This window comes from Oncorhynchus nerka, linkage group LG27 (assembly GCF_034236695.1).
Source record: "Oncorhynchus nerka isolate Pitt River linkage group LG27, Oner_Uvic_2.0, whole genome shotgun sequence".
In the NCBI taxonomy this organism is placed as follows: Eukaryota; Metazoa; Chordata; class Actinopteri; order Salmoniformes; family Salmonidae; genus Oncorhynchus; species Oncorhynchus nerka.
In genome coordinates, this window is record NC_088422.1 from 30,428,647 (window position 1) to 30,455,430 (window position 26,784).

Consider the following 26,784-nt stretch of genomic DNA (forward strand, 5'->3'; position numbering starts at 1 on the left):
ATTTGTTCAATGTAGAAACATAACATCTTCATATACTACTCCTCTGAGTTGGTGAATGTGGCTCAATCGTTCAGACTATATTGTGAGTTCCACATAAACCAGTCCAATTAATTAGATAGTGCCTGGTGAGCTCCCCGCTGCATCTTAGTTGGGTACTGTAAGGGCGTACCAGGACGTTGACGGTGCAGCTCATGCGGAGCTCAGGGCTCTCGTCATGTGTGATGGTGCGGTATGCCAGTAGCTTCTCCAGCAGACTACTGAGCAGCAGAGCCAGCTCCTCCCCTGACTGAGACAGGTATCTGTGCCTCCGGCAGTGCTCCAGTAGCCTACACAATACCAACAATGCAATATAGATAAATAGCCCTTATTTAGGTCTTGAATATGAAACCATGAGGTAATAAGAATAAGAAAAAGGCATCAGCCTCTGATTGGCAGGGTGCTTACGTTTTCTCCAGCAGGATTTTGTACTGTTCATCCCCACTGCCTCCCTCTACTTCCTGATCCAACTTGGTGATCAGTTCATTCTCAAACTGCATTTACAGGCAGACATATTAAAAACACATCACACATGCCAATGCAAGGATCAGTTCAGCCAAATAAAGCTGGGAAACTCTATTTGTACAGTTATACTGTAAAGCCAGACAGGCAACACTACTGTGGGCAGCTATCTCACCATGTCAAAGGTACGGCTGGGAGTGAAGTTGTGCTCACACTGCATCATGTCAAAGAAGATGGGGATGGTGGCTTTCCTAAGCTCTGGCTCAGGCACCAGGGTAGCCTCCAGGATGGGCCCCACCATGGCAGGGATGAATTTCATCTTGTGGGGGCCTGAGAGATACACACAGGATGCAGTTAGAAGCAAATGTTACACATGGTTCATTTGAAAGGGCAATAAGTCACACTCCTTTTTCATGCAAACAAAAAGACAGTAAACTCATAAAGCTGTAAACAAAAAGCGGCCACCATGAATCCTGGCAATAAAACAACAATGTCTAGCTTCTCTCCTATCTGAGCATGTTTCCACTGAACAGGCCATTCTCTAGACACCTCTATTTGAGGAGTTCCTGTCTCACAGAGATAACAACTACCGGACGGTACTTACCAAGATTATACCACATGTCTCTGATCTTAAAGCCAATGCTCTTCCTCATGTCTCCATACCTGTAACCACATCATAGAATGACACTACATGCAGTAGAGCGTGTACATATTTACTAACAGGAGCATTTACAGTGTATTCAGAAAGTATTCATACCCCTTTACTTTTCTCCAAAGGTTTTGTGTTGCACCCTGATCTACACATAATACCCCATAATGTCAAAGTATAATTTTGTTTTTAGAGATTTTTTACAAATTAATTAAAAATGAAAAGCTGAAAATGTCTTAAGTCAAAACTATTCAACCCCTTTGTTATGGCAAGCACAAATAAGTTCAGGAGAAAAATGTGCTTAACAAATCCCATAATAAGTTGCATGGACTCATTCTGTGTTCAATAATAGCGTTTAACATGATTTGTCTATGACTACCCCATCTCTGTACCCCACACATACAATTATCTGTAAGGTCCCTCAATCGAGTAGTGAATTTCAAGCACAGATTCAACCACAAAGACCAGGGAAGTTTTTCAATGCCTCGTAAAGGGCACTGATTGCTAGATGTGTAAAAAAATAAAAGAATAGTAAGCAGACATTGAATATCCCTTTGAGCATGGTGAAGTTATTAATTAGGCTTTGGGTGGTGTATAAATACACCCAGTCGCTACAAAGATACAGGCGTCCTTCCTAACTCAGTTGCCGTAGAGGAAGGAAACTGCTCAAGGATTTCACCATGAGGCCGATGGTGACAGAGCTCGCTGATTCTTTAAAAGAATATTGGGCAAATATTGTAAAATTCAGGCAAAGCTCTAGAGACTTGGACAAAAAATACTCACAGCTTTAATCGCTGCCAAAGGTGTTTCTAACATCTATTGACTCAGGGGGGTGCATACTGATTTATTTGTATTAATTTATAACAAATATGGAATTTTTCGACCACTTTGACATAACAGAGTATTGTGTGTAGATCGTTGAACAATTTAAAAATTAAATCCATTTTAATCCTACTTTCTAACACAACAAAGGCTGGAAAAGGTAAAGGGGTGTGAATACTGTACTGTATTCTGTATCAATTAAAATACACTGTGCAATTTGGATTTTTCTTGTGTAATTATTTACATTTACATTTACATTTAAGTCATTTAGCAGACGCTCTTATCCAGAGCGACTTGGGGAATTTAAATATTGCACTCATACACAAAATAAAGAAGAAAAGGACATACTTGTTAAGTATTTTGTTCCGTTTCTCTTGAGAGAATGATTCCAGCTGCAATGACTTGTGGGTAAGGAATGCCACAGTCAGATGGAAGTAGTTGTTCCATAGCTGAAGAGAGGAGAATATGATAAACATTTTGACATGGACATTGAGACAATTATTGAGTTAAGATTATATTAGGAGAGAGACACAGATGTATTTTGTCCACCCCATTAAGAGGTGAAGACTTGAGACCCACCTGCAGCTCAAAGTGGGTCTGGTCTAGGAAGTACATGTTGAGGACCTCAGAGTACTGATTGATGGCCCGCAGAAACACCCCAATCTGCAGAAGGTTCATGGTCATCCAGTCAGAGGGGAAAACGTTCCCCATCAGGTCCTTAAACATGATGAATGTCTCCATCAGGAAGTCCTGTAGTGGGCCAGGGAGAACAGTTACCTTACCTGTACTGCAAGTACCTGGATTTATGCATCTTCATGTCTGCACAAACATGGGATTGTGTTTCTAACCAAGTCCATTGATTAGTAACAAGTTAAACTATGCACAGCAGGTACCTAAGCTTTCCTCATATTAGACCCACACACCTCAGTAAAGAAGCAAGGACAGGGTGATCCTCACATTGTTCCAAGTCAGTCCTCATGAAATGTCTATAATCAATAACCACTTCAGGTGCAGTTACAAGCACCAGTGGTTGAATGCCAGCTATCGACTGGATGACTCAGGAAGAGCGATGCCCAGGGCAGGAGGAGCGGACCACTTACAATAATGTCCTGTCTGGTCTTGAAAGTACTTATGTAGTGGGCGTAGTGCATGTCATCCATCTGCTTCAAGATGGCAGTCATGCAGGCTAGGTAATGACCCTGGTATGGAGAAGACAGAGCATCAGTCACCTTAGCTGAAAAACTAGTTTAGGATCCCACATACACTACCAGTCAAAAGTTTAGACACACCTACTCATTCAATGGAGTTTTCTTTATTTTTACTATTTTCTACATTGTGGAATAATAGTGAAGACATCAAAACTATGAAATAACACATCATGTAGTAACAAAAAACGTGTATTTTAGATTTTAGATTCTTCAAAGTAGCCACCCTTTGCCTTGATGACAACTTTGCACACTTTTGGAAAATGTATTTCCTTCTTAATGCATTTGAGCCAATCAGTTGTGTTGTGACAAGGTAGGGGTGGTATACATAAGATAGCCCTATTTGGTAAAATACCAAGTCCATATTATTGCAAGAACAGCTCAAATAAGAAAAGGAAATGACAGCCATCATTACTTTAAGACAAGAAGGTCAGTCAATGTGGAAAATGTTGAGAACTTTGAAAGTTTCTTCACGTGCGTCGCAAAAACCATCAAGTGCTCTGACGAAACTGGCTCTCGTGAGACCCAGAGTTACCTCTGCTGCAGAGGATAAGTTCATTAGAGTTACCAGCCTCAGAAATTGCAGCCCAAATAAATGCTTTACAGAGTTCAAGTAACAGACACATCTCAACATCAACTGTTCAGAAGAGACTGCGTGAATCAGGCATTCATGGTCAAATTGCTGCAAAGAAACCACTACTAAAGGACACCAATAATAAGAAGAGACTTGCTTGGGCAAAGAAACACGAGCAATGGACATTAGACCAGTGGAAATCTGTCCCTTGGTCTGATGAGTCCAAATTTGAGATTTTTGCTTCCAACTGCCGTGTCTTTGTGAGACGCAGAGTAGGTGAACGGATGATCTCTGCATGTGTGGTTCCCACCTTGAAGCATTGAGTAGGTGTGATGGTGTTGGGGTGATTTGCTGGTGACACTGTCAGTGATTTATTTAGAATTCAAGGCACACTTAACCAGCATGGCTACAACATCATTCTGCAGCGATACGCCATCCCATCTGGTTTGTGCTTAGTGGGACTATCATTTGTTTTTCAACAGGACAATGACCCCACACACCTCCAGGCTGTGTAGGGGCTATTTGAAAAAGAAAGAGAGTGATGGAGTGCTGCATCAGATGACCTTGCCTCCACAATCACCCGACCTCAACCCAATTGAGATCGTTTGGGATGAGTTGGACCGCAGAGTGAAGGAAAAGCATCCAACAAGTGCTCAGAATATGTGGGAACTCCTTCAAGACAGTTGGAAAAGCATTCCAAGTGAAGCTGGTTGAGAGAATGCCAAGAGTGTGCAAAGCTGTCATCAAGGCAAAGGGTGGCTACTTTGAAGAATCTCAAATATATTTAGATTTGTTTAACAATTTTTGGGTTACTACATGATTCCATGTGTTATTTCATAGTTTTGATGTATTCACTATTATTCTACAATGTAGAAACATTGTAAAAATAAAGAAACCCCTTGAATGAGTAGGTGTGTCCAAACTTTTGACTGGTACTGTATAACATGTTATATGCTTATAACCTGCTTATATTGTTGAATGCTTATAAGTGCTAACAAAGTTATATACTGTAAAGGATGCATAGAAGCAGATTTTCAGCACTGTGCCTTATACATGGAAACTTAAAATAAAGTATTAGGCTACCAACTGAACAAATTAAAATTACTTTAGAGTCAGATGAAGAAGAAGGGTCTTACAATGAGAGGGGAGGTTCTGCTCATGCTGATGACAGTGCGATTGACCCTGCGAAGCAGCCGCTCCATAATCAACTGGACATGACCCCGGGTTGGACCCTGAGGACACAGACAAGCAGCTCAGATAAATAATATATGTTTCAAAACCCATCCAGTTAGAGTCAGGGATGTGACTGATTTTAGTGTTTCCAGCAGCAGAGATAGAGATGTGCTGTAGCAATTAGCCACTCACCACATCCTTGCGGTCCAGGTTGTCAAGCACAGTGCTGAGCAGCTGAACACAGGCCTCGTGGTCAGGCTTATTGGAGTGGTCATCCAGCTGCCCACTCAGCTGGTCAGTCAACAGTGGCAAGAGGACATCTCGACACTCTGTAGGGTCAAAGACAAATAGAGACCATTCAAATGTGTCATCATGTGGTTCTGTTTTTAAATAGAAATGATTATAAAGTTGTGTTTTAACCAGAGAGGCGCCACAGTACCTGGCTTTTTGAAAAGGCCACTCTCCACCATCTTACACATGCAACCAAGCTTCTGGCGCACCAGCTGAGAGTCAGGGATGCTCTCGATGAACTTGGTCAGAAGAACACTAGTGAGGGAGAGACAGGAAGACATACAGAAAAAGGCAAGGACATGTGACAATGTCACTATCTTTTCTATACAGGAAACAGTATCATTTCTGCAGAGATTTTACTGTTAAAATGTCATTACAAGGAGTTACCTGAGCTCCACAGGGTCAAAGACATTTTTTATGTCATTAATGATGGTGGGGAGGTATTTCAGTATCGCCCCCTGAAAAAGACAAGGTCTCAAAAGTGTTTTTAAAAGAACATGAAGGAAATATCACTGGATAATGCTTTACAGAGCGAGTCAACTATAAAGTGTTTATTAAGTAAAACTTGTACTTTCATGAAGCCAGCATAAAAGTCAATAACTATAGGACCAAGGACGATAACTATAACAAACACGATAACAACTATACAAATAAATATAATCGTTCTAATTCAAGTGAACAGGAACGTCAGACTACAACGATAACTACAAAAATAGTGGAGAACGACAACGAGAGCGATCACTTCCAGAGAGACTTTTTTCCCTGTCCCTCCAACGATTAAACATTGACAACCAATCAAAAACGCGTTCCATTGAAGCGTTGTTGGCTCTAGGTACGCAAGGCTGCTCAGAGAGGAGAGAAGGCAGAGCGCAAGATAAACATGCCTGAATAAATGGCCATGTGTGAGCATATTGGTGTCCACGTTACTTATAAGACGACTTGGGAGAATGATGATCCACGACAAACAGCGCATGAGAAGGCCATATTTTCGATGGTAGGCCTATCTGTTAACGCCAATACATCCTGGCAAAATACACACTATGACTTACTATTGTGCCTTTCTGGACCTTGTCAACTGTCAAGACAATACCCATTACTGATCAATATGGTTGCCTAATCAGGCCTAGGCTAGATTATTATTATTTCGGCATGAATCATTCAAAACAGGACATTTAAGCGGTTATTCAAATTTGCCCACATCACTTCAGTTTACAGCCAAAGACAATAATTATGTACTCACTTGATAACAATAATACATTCACCATTGCACTAGCTTAGGTAGAATACTTTTCTTGTCTAAAAATGTAAGGCTAATCAATAGTGAAGCTTTGCGTGTCTGAGACTGCAGCGTAGCCTGGAGGAACGCACAGGTCTGCCATGTAATAATCTGTAAAAAAATATATATATTGATAGCACTACTATTTAACTATTGAAGGACGTAATATCTAGCTTCTTACTTTGGCTACACATCTCTACCCTCTCTCTTCCATCTGTTCCGGTGTGCAATATACTGTAGTGTAGGCCATAGGCCACTTTAATAAATGGATTACTAGTCACTTTAAACAATGCCACTTTATTAAACAATGACACTTTAATGTTTACATATCTTACATTACTCATTTCATATGTATATACTGTATTCATACCATCTATTGAACCTTTCCTATGCTGCTCGGCCATCGCTCATCCATATATTTATATGTACATATTCTCATTCACCCCTTTATATTTGTGTGTATTAGCTAGTTGTTGGGAAATTGTTAGATATTACTGCACTGTCTGAACTAGAAGCACAAGCATTTCGCTACACTCGCATTAACATATGCTAACCATGTGTATGTGACATATAACATTTGATTACATTTCATTTAGGCTACGCGAGCCGCTCCACTATTCCTCTTCACTTGTAATCCCAGGAAAAGCTATAGACTACTAAAGCTATAGACCATTTATTTTTAGCCTTTTTTAAAACCATGCCTAATAGCCTTTTCGCGGAGAGAAGCATGATTGCTCTAGCTAATTGTTGAATGTAAAATAGGCCTAGGCCAAATGAACTGTTGTGGGAAAGTTAAGGAGATAGAGTGTGTTGGTGTCAACACTGGCCAGTGATGATAACATTGTTGCACTGATGCATTGCAAATGGTTGCACAGGACAGACAGAGAGATGAGCACAGCAAAAAAATAAGATCTAGAGACAAATTGACATCCATTAGAAACATGGAAATCACTTCCAAACCACTTGAGCAACAATGCAAGCAATGACATGATATAAAAGATATGCAGCCTAAACAGTATTTGTTGTTGAATGACTACATTTGAATATGAGTTCCTATATGTACATTTAAGTATTATTTGCAGTTGTCACAATAACAGTGAACACACCGTGAAGCACTGAATGTTCTGTGCTACCACCTTATTAACAGGCCTACAGTATGCATTGATACGTTGATTGACAGGTGTACTGCAGAACGCTGGTTATAGTTTTGTATAATGTATCTTTATGGTTATCATCCTTGGTGTGGATGGCCCTTATGGCTTCAATTAACATAGAAAGGGTAAGCTAGTTTGTAAAGCTGACAATTTCATTAGAATAATACAGTGAGTGCTGCCCTACCAGGCTATTCAATGTTAACTGAGAGTGCATTAAAGAAGATGAAGTACCATGCAAGTGTCCATACCAGTGTCTCTCCCCTACACCAACTCACCTTTATCTTCACTCCCTCGTCTAGCGGTCTGTCCATGAGTGTGTTGAAGGAGAGGAAGAGTGTCCGGATGGAGTTAAAGAAAGCATCCCCATCCTCACTGGTCCCATAGAATCTGAATAAACAGAAAGAAGGACATTGCTCATTTCAAAACAAACTAATATTGTTTACCAAATGTATGAGTATGTATGAGGAAGGAAGGCCACAGCTATGATACCTGAGGTAGAGGACCCGGGACTGCACAATGAACCTGAACAGGTACTTGAGGGCTTTGAGGGCTGAGTACAGCCCCTCTGTTAGGACAGGCTTATCTGCATGGCCCACATAGTAATTCAGAACCTTGGTCAGCTTCCTGAAAAAGTAATGGAATGGGGCACTCAGGCATACCAGTAACTGCATATAAATGACTGCATTCTGAATTGGTGGAAAGGTGTCAAAACCGGAGGAAAGAAAAATGAACTGAGTAGAGAGGGAAATGTGAAAAAGGAGAGGGCTATACTCACATATAAGCCAAAGTGGCACTGAAGTGTTTGTTGATGTATGTCTCCAGTACTGGGTTAAAGTGCTGGAACTTGATGTCTCCAATCAGTGTGATTATGAACACCTAGAAGAAAAGCAAAGCACAGTCAGGAACCAGTGTAATATAGAAACCTGCTGGAAAATGTTGTTGCATGAATAGTTTCTGCTATACAACTGTCTTTTGGTATATTAAAGACAGATGCCATTAACCCTGATCGCTTAACGCAGGTAATTCACCCACCACTCCAGAACTCACCAGAGCATTAAAGACCAGATTGTCATAGGTGTCCTTCTCTGAAGTCTCCATCATGATGTTGAACAGGGCATCAAGTGTGTCCTGTAGAAACTAAGACCACAAAAGACAAATGCATTAGTATAGGGTGTCCTTGTATGTTAAACTAGTTAAGAACACTGGAGCAGTCAGACTCACTTTGACAATCTCTCCTCCCTCTACCTCCATCAGGCGCTGCAGTTTCTGGTCTAGCTGTTCAGGGTTGGACCTCCAGTTCAATAGGCCCAGGAGATCCACTGGAAGAGGAACAGGAGAATATTACTTTTATGTCAACATCATTCTACTCTGTATTATGAGCCGAAGTGCGGAAAGAGTTGTATTTGATTTGAGTTTGAGTTTATTTTTTATTTTTACAGGGACAGTGCACATTAATCAACGTTTCAGTAAAAGTGTCGGTTTTAGCCAGCCGGCTCATTTTCAACCGCAGTCCCTGGGCAGGTTATTAAAAACAATTACAATATAGACAATAGTAACATAGAACAAGCAAGACATAGCAACATAGGACAAGCAAGACATAGCATACAGACAGAGCAACATAGGACAAGCAAGACGTAGCATACAGACAGAGCAACATAGAACAAAAAGCAGCAAGACAAAATTCATAAAAGCAACAAAGTGTTTCCACACCTCACAAGCTACAGACAACAGACAACATGGAAAGCGGCAACACACAGCTAGGGACCATGTTCACAAATCTGATTGACCTTTAGCCATGTCTTCAAGCATTTTGTGAAAGTGTGATATGTGGTGCAGTTATGTGTGTCTGATGGCAGTGTATTCCAGACATGGGAAGCTCTCACAGAGAATGCAGATTTACTAAAGGTGCTTTTCCTTAGGGGAACTATACAGTCACCTCTCATGGCAGACCTTGTGGATCTGCTGCCATATGTCTGGGTTTTCTGTTTAACAAAAATATTGAGTGGAGGGGGAGCCAGGCCATTAAGGATCTTGAATACAAGACATGCGTCGGTGTATTGCACAAGATTTTCCCAACTCAAGAGCTCATGCTTTCTAAGGATGTGACAATGATGATGGCTATTGGGCTTCCTATCAAGCACTTTGAGAGCCTGTTTGTAGACAGACTGAATAGGTTTTAATGTTGTACAGCAAGCTTGGGCCCAACTAGTCAAGCAGTATGTTAAGTGGGGGAGTATCATAGATTCGAAGTACAGTTTTGCTACCTCTGTAGTCAAACAATTTCGTATAAATCGGAAATTAGCTAGGTTGAATTTGGTTATTTGAATTACCTTTTTCACATTTTTAAAAGAGAGGTTGGAATCAAGTATGATGCCAAGGTACTTAAAATCGGATACCACCTGGAGCTTCTCCCCTGACACATAGACATCTGGCTCAGTAGCATCTGTTGCCCTCTTTGTGAAGAACATGCAAACAGTTTTTTTCACATTGAGATGCAAACACGAGTCACTGAGCCACTTTGTAACCTGGACCATTACAGTAGTGAGTTCTTGTGCAGCTTGTTGTTTGCTCTTTGCATGCACATATACCACTGTATCATCTGCATACATTTGAACTTCAGACCCAGTACAGACAGAAGGCTGATTAAATTTGTTAAGGTCTGTTTGATTCTAAATACATTGATTCCCAGATAATCATGTCTTACTACAGTACCATTCTGGGTGAGTTTAGTGGAGCAGGTGAGAGTGCCAATCTGGAAGCTGTCCTTTGTGACTGGGATGACTCCTGAATGCTGAAAGGTTTTCCCTGTCTGCCTCTCCTTCTCCTCCACCTCAGCCCAGGAGCCTGGCAGAGTCAGGTATGTCTTTGCATCCTCAGTCTTCTTTACGTCAACCTTAGCCAAATGAACAAAAGGAATTAAATACTAAAACATATTAATCTGTATGTCATTTGCTATTCATTGACCAGGGATGGGCCATGAATGATCTACTTACTTTCAGCTTTTTATTTTATATGAAATATCTAAATAATTACTACTTCACTACTTAACAGATAATGAAATAGAATCCCTATGGGGAGAGAATTATTTCAAATGAATCAAATGTATCTGAACCCTCTGGTTCCACCAAGCTGTGGGCATCATATAGGGTCTGCGTCAGTAGTATAGTGCTGTGTTGGTCCCACCTTGTAGACAATGAGGTCATGTCTGCCGTCTCTCAGTGTGGTTCCGTCTCCTTTCATCAGGCGGACGAACGCCATGCCAAATGGCTTTTCTGATTTGTCTCTAGCTAAAGGAAACACAGCAGTGTCAGTGAGAACCCAATCAACCAACTCTGAAGGACACATTCATATTCATTCTGACCAGATCCCAGAGGGTTAGGGCAGGCTGCCCGGGTGTCGAGTGTCTTAGAAACGTGAGGCACTCACAGTCCTGAGATGATCTGTGTCGAAACATCACCCTGAGATGACAGCGGCCCACATCTTCAATCGGAATAGTCACCTTGCAAGGGGAGAAGAAAGGAATGAGGAGAGGAGTGAGGAGAGTATCATAACAAGAGACAGATAAAGTAATGTCTAGTGTCTGTCTAGCATTTTGTATGAGTGCCAATATCTCCTCTAAAGGATTATTTAATTGTATAGAGCCAAATCTTTTTGGGAAATGAATTGCTGAACTTGAGCCACCATGGGGAGAGTACAGAGCTCTCTTGTCCTGACAGAAACACCTGGGATGCAGGTAAGTGAGCTGTACCTTGACTGTTTCATTCCAGCTCGGCTGCTTGACCTGGTAGTAAATTACAGACTTGTACTCTGTGATCCCATCATATCCAGCTCCAGGAAATATTGCTTTCTATTCAAGTAGAAGGAATGAGCTTCAGTCAAACATATTTTTTTGCAGACAAGAAACTCCATGTATATGTATAAACATGAATTTGGGTCATTTTGTAATAACTTAAGTTTTCGTACAGTAAACCAACAAACATGAATTGACCAACATGTAATACTTGAGGTAAAAATGGTTAAAGGAAGAAATGTGGAGGCACACATAATGTTAAGACAGCACCCTTACCTCCATGAGATTGCCATCGTCATCTAGTACACTCAACATCACCTCAACATTTTTGGGTGACGTTTTTTTACCGCGGTCAAACTCCCCCTGCAGCAAGGTCACATATATATCGTTCCTCACATATCCTAGAGGAGGAGAATTAGTTGGTTAATATTGAATAGCAATCTATTAACTGTCACTGCTGTAAAGGCAGCTACAAAGTATGCAACCCCTTGTTTCAGATGCAATTCAGCTACAAAGAAGAACATATAAACGTATGGCACCTGGGAGGATGATCTCAGGGAAGCCCATCTTTCTAACAATGGCGGTGGTGCGATCCACAAAGTGGGAGTAGTCCTTCCTGACCTGGGACAGGTCACCAGGAAGTAGCTTTAAGGTCACAAACAGTCCTGAGAACCCAGCAGGGCCAATCAATGAAGAGATAGTTAACAAGACAGAGAAACTAACAGAATGTTCAGAATGGATACACACAACCTGTTACGTTTCTATTTTAAACCCAGACCAACATTTTAAAAGCCACTTCTGAGTTACATTCCTTTGTATTTTATATTATGTTCTACTCTGCTATATCCTAGGCAAACTGGTGAGTTGTTGCCACAGAGTGTCAGTGAGTGTGTCTCTTTACCCTGGCCCTTGTGGTTAACCTCCCGGGTGTTAATGACTTTGTTGAAGACGGCAGTGAGAGGCTCATTCTCTCCAATGACCCGGGATGGGAGGAGAGGTGACATGATGAGTTGCCTCTGACGGATGTAGGTCTCCATTGCTATCCTGGGAGAGAGAAGAAGGGAGAGAAGGGGATAAATATTTTTTTTAAGTGGGACTGACAAGTGGATGGAACCATTGATCACAAAACATAGAGCTACGAAAGACATATTGAGATATTGGAAAAGGAAATCCACAAAATATAACAGTGCATGTGACCAAGCAAGAATAAGAACAGTCTCCAGTTGCATTTTTGTTACACTGCACTACAAGCCTAGACCTGTCCTTGATCTACAGTATTGTATAGCAGGAAGCAGTTGCATAATGCATTCCTTTAAGTGCTCTATCCTAAAACAGTTCAAGCCATTTGTCATTTCTGACTCTATGATGGTGTAAGAGAAGATTGAGTTAAAATGGACTGGGGAGTGAGGACTATTATCACTGTGAAAATGAACAGAGCCTGTGAGAGATTTTAAAACACTCACTGCTGAAAGGGGATGAAATGCTGCTTCTCCTCATCATCTGCTTTCCCATGGGCGATATCTGTGATGTCCATCACTGTGAACAGAGGCAACTGTGAATGTGTGGTGATATGTGGCAAAGGCTAAGCTAATAAGCTGCTTTCAATTAAATGATCCTGTTATTGCCACTGCTGCTGCTAGCATGGCATCACTTTAATATCTTTGGTATTTGATTTCTCAGCTTGAGCCATTTCACAGCAGTCTTCACTCTGATTAAATAAACTACAGAGCAGAACGACAATGTAATTTGTGTTTAAAAACTAGTTATTGGGCCCTCAGACACCTGTTCCAATGCACCAGAGACAATGAGAAAAAGATACATCCACAACAGGAGCATAGGTAGGATTCCAGCAGGCCTGTCTGTGTGATCTTGAGCTTTGTGTTGCAATAGATGATGGTTCAGTAGGCATTCCTCTTTCTCTCTCAATTAGTAATTTCTTAGGAAATAGCTGACGGAAATAAGAGCTCTTTATTGCTTCCAATGATTCTGGGTTCAGTCCATTTGATGTGACACCAGAGGAGACAATTTCTCATCCAACCCAGAAATGTAATCCTCCACTCAAAAAAAAGAGGGATATTTAAATCCTTCCCCCTGACTCCTTTGGCAAGGCAGACAACGTAGAGGTAGTTTATGGGTCAGGAGGGTAAGCAGGTTCAGGTGGGCTCAGGGTGTGTCTGGCTTTTATCCAGGACAGGGATCCTACTGTAAATGTTTGTTTAGGCCCTCAATTACCCATTCACTCAAACTCTGAGTAAATGGGGTAGTGTTTTGATTTCAGATTTAATAGAATGTGTAAATTTGCGCAAACAAATATAGGGAAGACATCTCAATTAAAAGACATCTCACCAGCTACACCAAACGGTCTCCTTAACCCTCCTGTGTGTTTCTTGCCCTCCTTGAGTTCCATGCTGCCCACCCTGATAATCTGACAGACGAGGAAGAGACGTGGCCTAATCAGGTCACTGCTGCTCAGATCCTGGCCAGAGAGGGCAGAGTGGAGAAGATAATTTCAATGCAAAGATAAGGACGACATAATAAAAGTAAAGTAAAAGTTACAAGGCAGAACATATTCAATATCGTATGCAATGTTGCTTATATGAATTTTAATGTGAGCAGTTCAGATGAAGAGCCTGTCTGAGGATATAAATGGCATGGCATGGCATTGCATAGCATGCCCCATCCAAGGACTGTTACTGCCCGCTTCCGGTCCATCTATTAGGCTAGACTATTACATTTACAACAACAGGGAATAAGAAAGTGGAAGGGAGGGTTTCATCTCTGTTACCGTGAAGAGGGCAGGCAGATTGTTGAGTTTCTCAATCTCTTTGGGCATGCCCATGCTGTCCCAGCGCACCAGGAAGTTCTCACTGCAAACATACATGGCATTCACAATCAAGAATCACAACTCCCATACCTCACTGTAACAAACCTCTGTGTGTTTTGACAAGATAACACAAAAACACAAATATATAAAAATGCCTACATACAGTCACGTTATTAAATATATATGCAATGTGGAACACATGAGTACTGGACAAATTGTTCTATCAAGCGTCAGAATGGTAATGGTGGTTTAGTATAATGCAATGAATTTAAATTAGTTGGTATCTGACCTGATGAACTCTGACTGGTCAGGGTCATAGAGCGACATAAGCAGCTCTGCATCCTCCCCGATGTTACAAACAAAGTTCTTGAGGTTCATGAGGAGACTGTATGTGTGCACTGTGCTAAACAGGGACTGGCGCCGCATCTCCAGATTCTGCTTCCGGGTCTACAGAGGGGCACAGAGACACTGTATGAGCAAACACGATGCACTGGCAGGGCTAACTCTGCAGCATATACATGTAGTATTTTATCTACATGTATCTACGCAAACAACAGCTGGTCCATGCCTTCTCCTCTTGTATTCTGTCATCTATACTGCGGGATGCAGTCTCAAAGGCTCGGAATAGATTGACTGTGCTTGTGCAGTCCGGGTCCAGAGTGTTCCCTGCGTCATCTCGCACCACCAGGTCCAACCCTAGAATCCTGTACAACAGAAAGCATCAAATATAGCGTAGGACAGATTTACAAGGGCATATTCTTAGCACCATGACTCAGTCACATAAAACGTTACAAGCATGTTTATGTCACAATGCAATTCAAGTAGAGTGCAATTTATACCGGTTTCCATAATCAATCTTAGCTGTGACTTTCTTCCTGAGCTCCACAAGGTCATCCTTGGGCAATGTTCCAGACACTATCTGAGATCGATACTCGATGAGGCTGTAGGCCATCTGTTGTACGGCCCTGAACAGAGTGGTCTTGTTGTTCTGTCAAACAAACAGTCATATTCATCATCACAGTCACCCAGGCTAACATAATTACCCTTTTCCAAACAGACTAAGTGTCAGAGTTGAATAACAGCATAAGGGTAAAGTGAATTCTTTAATGTAAAGATTATGTAAGTAGGGTGATGGATAAGAAACTAGTTTTCTCAACGTACCATATATAGCTTGTGCCATATTTGTGCCCATTCCCTCAGAGTGGCGCCTAACTCCAGTACCAGTGGTAGGTCTCCTGGGATAACTATTTCCTGCTGGCTGTAAGATGGGTGGAAGGAAGGAACGTACCAGATATTGGGTCCCATAGGTGCATCACATGCATCAAATTGTGCAAATAGTTCAAGTCACACATCCCATCAAATACAATCAATTTCTAATGACATGACGCGTGACACCTTACCCTGTCCCTTCAACTTTAGCCTCCTTTAGATGGATGTACGAGGCTGGGAAAATGCCCTATGAGATGAAACAGAAACGTAAACCTCTTCCTCAAATTATTTTCTAATTTTAAGGAAAACCATGAATGGATATACGGTTGTTGCCATACCTTCTGTGCTTTGTTCCGTATTGTGTACCCTCTATACCAGTCTGGGGAGATTAAAGATTGATATAGAGATATGACAGAGATATAGGGATAAATATAATAGACATAAGACCGATGAGAAGAGGACAAACTAGATACAGATGGTGATATTGACTGTTATATCTTTCAAAGGAATTTCATTAAACATTGCTGATTATTTTCAATCCATGTCTGGTATTGATAACAGCTTTAGTTCAATGTTTTACAAAGTTTCAGTTTTGAAAACTGTTACTTAGCGCGTGACAGCTTGTTGTACGTAAGAACGTGAAGCTAGAGTGATATGTTAGGGCATGTTGGCTGTTCATGCTCACCTTCAAATGTCTCAAGTATGTGTACAGTGTCTCCCACCTGGAGACACAGCTCCTGCTCTCTTCTGGAGTCATAATTATAGATTGCTGAGAGAGAATTGATAGGAGGGGAGAGAAAATAGAGTCTTATTATGGCAGTTTTACTATGTGAAACAACATACAAACACAAAACAACAACCCCCAGCAAGCTCAACATACAGAAAGTGAAAACAGAAAAAAGATAAGAAAAGCCCAGCAAATCCTATAGACTTTGGCCTTTTCCCAGGTCATATCTGATAAAGGTACAGTATATTGTAGTCAGGTATTTCTTGCGCTGTGAAAAAGCATGTTTGAGCTTGAGTAAGAGTAAACATTGTTTTATGAAATTACAGGTACATTTGCGTGTGGTGCAAGTGGAATTCAAGGGCTGGCCTTATACTGGAAACCCAGTTTTAATTGAAAATGTCCCTCAATCTGTTGGATTTTCACTTCACTCTTGATTATAGCCTGTATTCATGATTATTATTTTAGGACAGCCTGACCTCACATTTTAAATAAAGAGATGACTGACATTATCCTGTTATTTTTCATTCCCTGAGCCTATGTGTTGGATGGAGTAAATGGAAAATGTTTTTCCAAGTGTATTACAACATCCACACAGAGGAAAGCAGAGTGATGAGGGGATTGACATCATGTATCATTTATTCCTAAATCACCAAGCCATGGAGCCTATCGGTTAAAGGTCACATTGTAAAGGGTATATGGCAGCCAACTGGATCAGCAGAGTGCTCAGCCTTCCTCTGCTCTTCAGCTGCAACCCTGTGCTCCTCAGTTTGTTAACTTAATTTCCTTCCTAGAGGCGTTTGCTGCATCACCCTCCCTCCTTTTCACTGAAGGACACAAGTGAGAGACAGATCACACAGCACAGCATGCTCTCTCACACACACACACACACACACACACACGTCATGACTTGGGTGAGCTGCAGTGCACATAGACTTTCATAGCCTAGTACTCATGCATCCACCCTCTATCACGGAAACAAGGCAAGGAGCTCTGTCCTGAATTGCACAGTGATAATCCTTGTTGCCGGAGGCTAGGTCTCACTGCACGCTTCAACTGGCTAAGCTCATCACATCTCTGAATACCTCAAAACTAAACATGAATATTCTTTGAGTAAGTATCCTTCCCATTTAATTGTATGCAGTTCCCCTCAAATGCAAATTATTATGCGACTGTTCAACACTTCTTCTGTGAGAACAAATAGTACTAATTTAATATGTATTTAAAAGGTATATACAGTGCCTTCAGAAAGTATTCATACCCCTAGAATAATTCTACATTTTGTAGTGTTACAGCCAAAATTCTAAATGGATTTTTCTCACCCATCAACACACAATGTCCCATAATGACAAAGTGAAAACATGTTTTCAGAAATGTTTATAAATCTATTGAAAATGAAATACAGAAATGACTCCACCAGAGAGTGGTGGTCATTTCCATGTTAAAGGACGCATATGTTGAATTGGGTGTCAAATGAAAGCGGAGTCTACAGTTTTTCACCATTTCTGACATTTAATCCTAGTAAAAATTCCCTGTCTTAGGTCAGTTAGGATCACCACTTTATTTTAAGAATGTGAAATGCCAGAAAAATATTAGAGAGAATGATTTATTTCAGCTTTTATTTCTTTCATCACATTCCCAGTGGGTCAGAAGTTTACATATACTCAATTAGTATTTGGTAGCATTGCCTTTAAATTGTTGAACTTGGGTCAAATGTTTCGGGTAGCCTTCCACAAGCTTCCCACAATAAGTTAAGTTTGGCCCATTCCTCCTGATAGAGCTGGTGTAACTGAGTAAGGTTTGTAGGGCTCCTTGCTCGCACACGCTTTTTCAGTTCTGCCCACAAATGTTCTATAGGATTGAGGTCATGGCTTTGTGATGGCCACTCCAATACCTTGATTTTGTAGTCCTTAAGCCATTTTGCCACAACTTTGGAAGTATGCTTGGTGCCATTGTCCATTTGGAAGAACAATTTGCTACCAAGCTTTAACTTCCTGACTGATGTCTTGAGATGTTGCTTCAATATATCCACATATTTTCCCTTCCTCATGATGCCATCTATTTTGTGAAGTGCACCAAAACATGATGCTGCCACATGATGCTGCTTCACGGTTGGGATGGTGTTCTTCGGCTTGCTTTGCATACTCTTGGCATTCTCTCAACCAGCTTCACCTGGAATGCTATTCCAACAGTCTTGAAAGAGTTCCCACATACAGTGGGGCAAAACAGTATTTAGTCAGCCACCAATTGTGCAAGTTCTCCCACTTAAAAAGACGAGACACCATAATTGGCAAATAAATTCATTAAAAATCCTACAATGTGATTTTCTGGATTTTTTTTCTAATTTTGTCTGTCATAGTTGAAGTGTACCTATGATGAAAATTACAGGCCTCTCTCATCTTTTTAAGTGGGAGAACTTGCACAATTGGTGGCTGACTAAATACTTTTCCTTCACTCTGCGGTCCAACTCTTCCCAAACCATCTAATTTGGGTTGAGGTTGGGTGATTGTGGAGGCAAGGTCATCTGATGCAGCACTCCATCACTCTCTTTCTTAGTCAAATAGCCCTTGCACAGCCTGGAGGTGTGTGGGGTCATTGTCCTGTTGAAAAACAAATTATAGTCCCACTAAGCGCAAACCAGATGGGATGGCGTATCGCTGCAGAATGATGTTGTAGCCATGCTGGTTAAGTGTGCCTTGAATTCTAAATAAATCACTGACAGTGTCACCAGCAAATCACCCCAACACCATTACACCTACTCAATGCTTCACGGTGGGAACCACACATGTGGAGATCATCCATTCACCTATTCTGCACCTCACAAAGACACAGTGGTTGGAACCAAAAATCTCAAATTTGGACTCATCAGACCAAAAGACAGATTTCCACCGGTCTAATGTCCATTGCTTGTGTTTCTTGGTTCAAGCAAATATATTCTTATTATTGGTGTCCTCTGAACAGTTGATGTTGAGATGTGTCTGTTTCTTGAACTCTGTGAAGCATTTATTTGGGCTGCAATTTCTGAGGCTGGAAACTCATGAACGTATCCTCTGCAGCAGAGGTAACTCTGGGTCTTCCTTTCCTGTGGCGGTCCTCATGAAAGCCAGTTTCGTCATAGCGCTTGATGGTTTTTGCGACTGCACTTCAAGAAAAGTTCAAATTTCTTGACATTTTCCGGATTGACTGAACTTCATGTCTTAAAGGCATACCTGTTCATTGAAATGCATTCCAGGTGACTACCTCATGAAGCTGGTTGAGAGAATGCCAAGAATGTACAAAGCTGTCATCAAGGCAAAGGGTGGCTAATTTGAATAATCTCAAATATAAAATATATTTTGATTTGTTTAACATTGATTTGTTTTAAGTATGAAATAGCACATATGGAATCATGTAGTAACCAAAAAAGTGTTAAATAAATTGGGGTATGTACGTACAGTCACTGTGGGAACGACGACCTTGATGCTCTTATTGATAAAGCCAGTGACTGATGTGGTGTACTCCTCAATGCCATTGGAAGAATCCCAGATCATATTCCAGTCTGTGCTAGCAAAACAGTCCTGTAGTTTAGCATCTGCTTTATCTGGCCACGTTTTTATAGGCCGAGTCACTGGTGCTTCCTACTTTCATTTTTGCTTGTAAGCAGGAATCAGGGAAATAGAATTATGGTCAGATTTGCCAAATCGAGGGCAAGTGAGAGCATTGTACCAGTCTCTTTTGTGTGGTGTAAAGGTGATCAAGTATTTTTCCCCTCTGGTTGCACATTTAAGATGCTGATAGAAATGAGGTAAAACTTATTCAAGTTTCCCTGCATTAAAGTCCCATGCCCGCCCTGTGTCCTCTATACCTGCGTCTCTTTCTCTTGCCAATGACGGGGATTTTGGACTTGTTGGGTGTCTGACGTACATCCTGTGCGTCCTGCTTGTTGAAGAAAAAATCTTAATCTAATCCGAGGTGAGTGATCGCTGTCCTGATATCCAGAAGCTATTTTTTTGCCGTAAGATTCGGTGGCAGAAACATTATGTACAAAATACGTTTTTTTTTTTTAAACACAAAAAAACACATAATAGCACAATTGGTTAGGCACCCGTGGGGCGGCAGGTAGCCTAGTGGTTAGAGTGTTTTTTTAAACGGCTGCCATTTATTCCGCTGCCATTTTCAGGTCCCTCCAGAGATGTTCGATCGATTTCAAGTCCAGGCTCTGGCTGGGCCACTCAAGGACATTCCCAAAGCCACTCCTGCATTGTCTTGTCTGTTTGCTTACGGTCGTTGTCCTGTTGGAAGGTGAACCTTCGCCCCAGTCTGAGGTCCTGAGCGCACTGGAGAAGGTTTTCATCAAGGATCTCTCTGTACTTTGCTCCGTTCATCTTTCCCTCGATCCTGACAAGTCTCCCAGTCCCTGCCGCTGAAAAATATCCCCACAGCAAGATGCTGCCACCACCATGCTTCACAGTAGAGATGATGACAGCTTTCCTCTAGACGTGATGCTTTGCATTCAGGCCAATGACGTCAATTTTGGTTTCATCAGACCAGAGAATCTTGTTACTCATGGTCTGAGAGTCTTTAGGTGGCTTTTGGCAAACTCCAAGTGGGCTGTCATGTGCCTTTTACTGAGGAATGGCTTCTGTCTGGCCACTTCACCATAAAGGCCTGATTGGTGTAGTGCTGCAAAAATGATCTCCACAGAGCAACTCTGGAGCTCTCTCAGAGTGAACATCGGGTTCTTGGTCACCTCCTTGACCAAGGCCCTTCTCCCCCGATTGCTCAATTTGACTGGGCGGCCAGCTCTAGGAAGAGTCCTGGTGGTTCCAAACGTATTTTATTTAAGAATGATGAAGACCACTGTGTTCTTGGGGACCGTCAAAGCTGCAGAAATATTTTGGTACCCTTCCCCAGATCTGTGCCTCAATATAAACCTGTCTCGGAGCTCTACAGATAATTCCTTCGACATCATAGCTTGGTTTTTGCTCTAACATGCACTGTCAACTGTGGGACCTTATATAGACAGGTGTATGACTTTCCAAATCATGTCCAATCAATTGAATTTACCACAGGTGGACTCCAATCAAGTTGTAGAAACTTTTCAAGTATGATCAATGGAAACAGAATGCACCTGAGCTCAATTTTGAGTCTCATAGCAAAGGGTCTGAATACTTATGTAAATAAGATATTTCTGTTTTTTATACATTTGTGATCATTTCTAAAAACCTGTTTTCATTTTGTCATTATGAGGTATTGTGTGTAGATTGATGAGGAAAATGTTTAATTTAATCAAATGTAAAACAAGGCTGTAACATAACAAAATGTGGAAAAAGTCAAGGGGTCTGAATACTGAACACTGAATGCATTTTTCAACCATTTCCCATCCTAAAAATGAGGAATAAACAAAAGCTTTGATTTCTTGTCAAACAGATGGAAAAGGGTATTAGAAATACATGAAAACACAATAATGTTGAAGTAAAGATCCCTGCCAACTAATATCAACACTGATATTTAGTTTGCAATAATATGTTTATGAAACATTGCCCTGTGCCTTAAAATTATGTTACCGGGGCCTCCCGGGTGGCGCACTTCATCGCAGCGCTAGCTGTGCCACCAGAGACTCTGGGTTCGCGCCCAGGCTCTGTCGCAGCTGGCCGCGACCGGGAGTTCCGTGGGGCGACGCACAATTGGCCTAGCATCATCCGGGTTAGGGAGGGTTTGGCCGGTAGGGATATCCTTGTCTCATCGCGCACCAGCGACTGGTCACTGTGGCGGGCCGGGCGCTGTGCGCGCTAACCAAGGTAGCCAGGTGCACGGTGTTTCCTCCGACACATTGGTGCGGCTGGCTTCCGGGTTGGATGAGCGCTGTGTTAAGAAGCAGTGCGGCTTGGTTGGGTTGTGTTTCGGAGGACGCGTGGCTTTCGACCTTTGTCTCTCCCGAGCCCGTACGGGAGTTGTAGTGATGAGACAAGATAGTAATTACTAACAATTGGATACCACAAAATTGGGGAGAAAAGGGGGTAAAATTTTAATAAAAAATACATTTTAAAAATGTGTTGCCAAAAACTCACATATTTGTTTTCTATTTTCTATTTTATCTCCGTGTGAGGAGGGAGGACAATGGAAGTTCAAAGAAGTAACAAGTAAAGGTAGACCTATCAATTAGTTATAGGGTTTTTACTGATATCAATTTTGTTTATGAATTATGAAGTGATTAAAACTAAAAAGTCTCTTTCCAAATCGGTAACAGAATTTCATAACAATCGTTAACGTAATTTATGCAATTGAATTGGCTACAATGTGAACTCATAATAGTCACAAACCACAGTTGGGTCACCTGCTACTGTCCTCCCTTCCACTAGCATACTGTTATGTTCAGCTGATAACTGTTATCTTTCTCTTTCTGTGTCTGGTGGTCAAAGCATTAGTGTGAAAAGTCTGGACAGCCCTTCGCTCTCTCTCTCCCCCTCTTTTCTTTCTTTTTCCAATTAATGTCACTTCTCTCGGCTCTTACTGACACCTACTCATGAGCCCCCTCTCTTTACATTTACTGTAACCAGCATCCTCACCCAGTGAGCACCGATTGACACTGGACGTCCATTGATGTTGAAGTTCAAATTTGATCAGTCCACCCTGGCCTTGATTTCAACATCCACAGACGTCGGTTTTTGGTCCGGACTTGCCCTGATTTCAACATCCACAGACATCTGGACCGGCCTTCATTTGAACCAAACATAGATGTCCATGAATGGTTCAGATTTGGTCCGGCCGAAATCTGAACCAATCATAGACGTCTATGTTTACAAGTTTGTACAGCATAGTACAGTACAGTAAAGTACAGTAAATAAAAGTAGAGTATAGTTCATTACAGAACAGTACATTAAAGTACAGTACAGTAAAGAGAAGTAGAGTATAGTTCAGTACAGTAAAGAGAAGTAGAGTATAGCTCAGTACAGTACAGTAAAGAGAAGTAGATTATAGTTCAGTACAGTACAGTAAAGACAAGTAGAGTATAGTTCAGTACAGTAAAGACAAGTAGAGTATAGTTCAGTACAGTGCAGCACAGTCCTGTAATTTAGAGTAGAGTAGAGTTAAGTACTGTAGACAGTAGATCACACTAGAGTTGAGTACACTATAATGTACTCTACTCTACTATACTTAACTATACTCTACTTTACTGTACTCTACTGTGCTATTCTTTGAAGTCCAAACTTGTGAAACATCGATGTCTACGATTGGTTAAGATTTGGTCAGGACCAACCAAATTTGGTCTTGTTTGGTGGCGGAGCTCATTAGAAAAATAGCCAGTGGGTAGAATAATACCCACATATGCAAATTAGGATATTGCATATTTCCACCTTTGTGTACCTATTTAGGATATATCACTATGAAGAGAATGACATTCATTTCCATAATTATGCATTTCTGTGTAGTACAGATCAGGGACCCATGATGAAAATCCATTACCACAATTCTGTTACCGGATGTAAACCCACTTCACTTACTGTAGTTCAGAAACCAAAATATTTTTTTTTCAAACTCATGGTGTCATGTCATAGCTGACACCCTGTTCTTTCTGCAGACACCTTTGAATCTTAAAGGAAAACTACACCCCAAAACTATCTTTTGGTATTTGTTTCGTTAGTCCATTGTTGATATAGTCCCAAAATGTTTTGCATGTCAGCGATCAAGTATATATCTTGAAAACGTGATTGCTGACAAGCAAAATATTTTGGGACTATATCAACAATGGACTAATGAAACAAATACAAAAGTGTTGTTTTGGGGTGGAGTTTCCATTTAATAGGAGCAGAAAACATGGTCACATTAAAAAACATGAGGGAGATTTTACTGAGATTATGTTAGCAAACTTAGCATCTGCACAGTTCTTCTAGTAAATGTGTTTTTGTAACAATGTCAGTGTAAATTGTTAAAAATAGTCCTTGTGCATAGAGTTGTATGGTTTGTTAAACTTTGAAATCAATGTTTTTTGTTTGGCATACATTTAAAGTGTCTGAGCACAGTAACAGTGGAATTGCCCGGGTGCCATTCAGTCCTATAGAGGATGCAAATAATAGAATTCATCATGACATCAAACCTCATCAAACCATTTCCTTATTCATAGTTAAAACTCCCTCTGCCAACTCAGAAACAATAGCCTTTATATAAAAAAAACAAAGAAATGACATCTCCCTCTTGTCACGCAGATAGTGACAATGGCCCGTTTCACCAACTTGACACAGTTTTGACTGTGTCCATGGCCAGGCTGGCAACAGCGATGCCAGTGAAAATAATCAAACCAAGCGTGTTGTGATGCAGCAATACTGTCACTGCTCAAGTGCTACTGTCTGTGCCTTAGTATGGTTCACTAGTGCAGCTCCTTCACAATGTTGTGCACTTCAACCTGTGACATCTCTGGCTGGTAGGTTATAGATCAGGGATGGCCCTCTGATATATATATTTTTTTTTACTCAACTTACTGGTGTGAGTTAGAATAGTAGAATACACAAGGTTCAATTTCGAAATGTGGTAGTGCATCAGCAGTTTTTCTCTTGTTATGTCAGTCACTGATAGTTGGTCAATTAGCCCATGTCAGCTAAATATTTTTAGATCGGTAACTTAGTTTAGTGGCCAGCTATCTAAACTTGTTTTCATGGTTGAATTACTGGTTGGGGGGATGGATGTGAGTACACAGACCCGCGAGCAACTGTGACCCTTATGATGAGTTCAAAACATTTTGTGGCCCCCACCCCCATCAAACTTGCCCATCCCTGTATTAGATGAACAACACAAAAACTCATCAAAATCCTACCAGCTCTCTCTGACCTAGTCAAAGATTGAAATACATGTGTGCGCTGATGAGTGATGATGAAATGTATGTATGCATTTATATCAATAAAGTGTCAATTTTGTACTTCTATTTTTGCAATAACACCCTCTACACTATCACAGACATTAGTCCATGAGTGAGTGGTTTGACTTCTTTCTTTTTTTTTACTAGGGCTTAGCAGCAATGGACACATAACAAGCTTCAAGGATGTTCTGCTTCGATCAGCATTTCACAAACATAACTAAAGGTAGTGTCTGTTTCAAACTCTACCCAAATAAGAATAAACCAATCAGCAGTTACATGGAGTCATCTGTCATATTCAAAATTGAGAAGATAGAAACAAAAATATAATATAACAACAAGAAAAACTATGACTTCTGTAACCCTGAGAAAATGACACCTCTGTCTGTGGTTGTTAGAAAACAACAAAATATGAACAGGAACTTCCACAGAGGTATGTTACTTTTGGTGCTAGCAAGCCGAGTAAAGGGCATTCCTTACTAGAATATAGTTGTTTTTAGAATTATACCAATACAAACAAAGTTAAAAACCCAAATAAGAGTAAGAACAAAATGAACATACATGATGAGATCTAAATCATTCTACGAGATTATGGTTATTTTCTGTCCTGCTGAATACAGATATCTGTATGCCTATTATATTTACACATCTTAATGTTTTGTAAACAATGGAGGAAAACCAACTAGGTGATAACTTTTGATACATTTTCACTCAACTATGTTTTGATAAGAATCTATGAAAGGCTTTACTGCTTGATAACAGTGAAAACATCAACCAAAGAACCTTGCAGGTACCAATAAACTGCTCTATTACAGTGTACTGACGTCAACATACTCGCTGAAACGGTTCCCCATTCGCTTTGCTTTACCTTGAGGGCGTGTATCCACACACACACACACATCATGCCCTAACTGAAGTGACTCATGTAGTAGGCTATGTGACTTGGTATTTTCATGATATCTGAAATGTCTAGTAATAGATTAATTACACAATTTCTACAGTATATGGGCCGCAAGAACGTTTCACCTGGTTATCACACAAACGTTTACACACAACGTGTAGTATGGCTCTAAATCACTTTAGAGTCGAACCTCTTGATTTACGGATTGCTACTGTATGGACATAAGGCGCACACGCTGACGAAACGTATTAATATCTATCCAACATTCACTTTCTTTCAGTGATCCCTATACAGCCAACATGTGTGACTAATTCCAGGTAGCTTAACTTCGACCTTTCCTAAAGCTTCCTACATAACTTCCAAGTTTAATAGGCTTGGCCAACTAGCTAAATAATTAAAACTGCTGTGTGAAAACAGCCCTATTGTAAATAAGACGATATAATTGTCTAACTTACCAACGCCATATTTCTCTTTTTTTGTTGGAATCCAGCGGGTCATTGTGGGGAAATGATAGATAAATAAATAAATAAATAAGTGAACTGCTGGGCAGATAATACTTTTCTAGTCCTAAACACTACAGTTCCGCCATCATGACTTCAAAGGGGGGAGGGGCGAAATCTAGGACGCTATGCAATTGAATCCAGCAGCGGAGCGTTGCCGTATAGGGATGCGTAATTTGCGTAAAACGGTCATTCAATTACCAAATTGTGCCAATATGCCAACAATGTCAATAAGAACAATGTAACACAACCATACTTCAAATAAGTGATAAGAGTAACCTACACTACACTGTCTAGTAGGCTAGTGTACAGTGGGCTACCTTTCACCATGAGTACATGGTGCAAAAGCAAACTGTATGGGCAC

General features: G+C 40.9%; 1 protein-coding gene across 2 annotated transcripts in view; it reads right to left on the reverse strand.

The window, feature by feature from the left end:
* The window catches only part of LOC115111565 (dedicator of cytokinesis protein 5-like), a 53,422-nt gene extending 26,895 nt beyond the window's left edge, over positions 1-26,527 (reverse strand). For both annotated transcript variants that reach the window (XM_029637724.2, XM_029637723.2), the window contains exons 1-34: positions 26,376-26,527; positions 16,151-16,234; positions 15,804-15,844; positions 15,657-15,712; positions 15,418-15,514; positions 15,096-15,244; positions 14,825-14,960; positions 14,546-14,703; positions 14,218-14,299; positions 13,779-13,908; positions 12,896-12,968; positions 12,334-12,476; positions 11,972-12,097; positions 11,709-11,833; positions 11,391-11,489; positions 11,069-11,141; positions 10,826-10,929; positions 10,355-10,535; positions 8,864-8,961; positions 8,690-8,779; positions 8,418-8,518; positions 8,132-8,266; positions 7,918-8,029; positions 5,600-5,670; positions 5,361-5,467; positions 5,114-5,250; positions 4,885-4,980; positions 3,070-3,168; positions 2,549-2,719; positions 2,318-2,418; positions 1,103-1,161; positions 674-828; positions 445-530; positions 170-326 (exon numbers count right to left, since the gene is read on the reverse strand). In XM_029637724.2, coding sequence (XP_029493584.2) covers positions 170-326; positions 445-530; positions 674-828; positions 1,103-1,161; positions 2,318-2,418; positions 2,549-2,719; positions 3,070-3,168; positions 4,885-4,980; positions 5,114-5,250; positions 5,361-5,467; positions 5,600-5,670; positions 7,918-8,029; positions 8,132-8,266; positions 8,418-8,518; positions 8,690-8,779; positions 8,864-8,961; positions 10,355-10,535; positions 10,826-10,929; positions 11,069-11,141; positions 11,391-11,489; positions 11,709-11,833; positions 11,972-12,097; positions 12,334-12,476; positions 12,896-12,968; positions 13,779-13,908; positions 14,218-14,299; positions 14,546-14,703; positions 14,825-14,960; positions 15,096-15,244; positions 15,418-15,514; positions 15,657-15,712; positions 15,804-15,844; positions 16,151-16,234; positions 26,376-26,418 — 3,675 coding nt within the window. In that variant the 5' untranslated portion in view covers positions 26,419-26,527. The remainder of the gene's footprint in view (positions 1-169; positions 327-444; positions 531-673; positions 829-1,102; positions 1,162-2,317; positions 2,419-2,548; positions 2,720-3,069; positions 3,169-4,884; positions 4,981-5,113; positions 5,251-5,360; positions 5,468-5,599; positions 5,671-7,917; positions 8,030-8,131; positions 8,267-8,417; positions 8,519-8,689; positions 8,780-8,863; positions 8,962-10,354; positions 10,536-10,825; positions 10,930-11,068; positions 11,142-11,390; positions 11,490-11,708; positions 11,834-11,971; positions 12,098-12,333; positions 12,477-12,895; positions 12,969-13,778; positions 13,909-14,217; positions 14,300-14,545; positions 14,704-14,824; positions 14,961-15,095; positions 15,245-15,417; positions 15,515-15,656; positions 15,713-15,803; positions 15,845-16,150; positions 16,235-26,375) is intronic.
* Between the last annotated feature and the right edge of the window lie 257 nt (positions 26,528-26,784).